This window comes from Galeopterus variegatus, unplaced genomic scaffold (assembly GCF_000696425.1).
Source record: "Galeopterus variegatus unplaced genomic scaffold, G_variegatus-3.0.2 Scaffold44, whole genome shotgun sequence".
In the NCBI taxonomy this organism is placed as follows: domain Eukaryota; kingdom Metazoa; phylum Chordata; class Mammalia; order Dermoptera; family Cynocephalidae; genus Galeopterus; species Galeopterus variegatus.
The window spans coordinates 1089638-1090025 of NW_007726155.1; the positions used below are offsets into that span (position 1 = coordinate 1089638).

The 388-nt window shown below is 51.8% G+C and overlaps 1 protein-coding gene across 1 annotated transcript in view; it reads left to right on the top strand.

The window, feature by feature from the left end:
- Positions 1–221: 221 nt before the first annotated feature.
- COBL (cordon-bleu WH2 repeat protein) overlaps positions 222–388 on the top strand; it is a 252917-nt gene continuing 252750 nt past the window's right edge. Inside the window, exon 1 of the mRNA XM_008571826.1 lies at positions 222–260. Coding sequence (XP_008570048.1) covers positions 222–260 — 39 coding nt within the window. The remainder of the gene's footprint in view (positions 261–388) is intronic.

Sequence of the window (388 nt, forward strand, 5' to 3'; positions counted from 1 at the left end):
ACAACATTCAGCCTCTCTTCCAGGGTGAAGCAGACATCTGCTGCTGAAGAATCTGGGAGTGGAGGGCAACTCCCTCCTTCCTGCAGGGGAAACAGAGCCATTTGGCCAGCACTTGCTTCCCAGGTGGATCAGTCACCAGGAGGAGCCAGCGGTGGCTGGTTTCTCTCTGAAATTCCTTTGGAGCAGATGCTGTTTACTAGCAGCCAGCCGGAGTGGCCGACATGGTAAATGGGCATAAATCATGCAGGCATGTCATTCCGGTGAGCTGGCATCAGCATAACCATGGACTTTGGCTTCCACTGTTCTTGGAGAGTAAGAAAATGTTGTAACTTCCGATCCGCAGATGATAGTTCCTGCTGGAGACATGGAAGAAACATGAAGCAGAGCG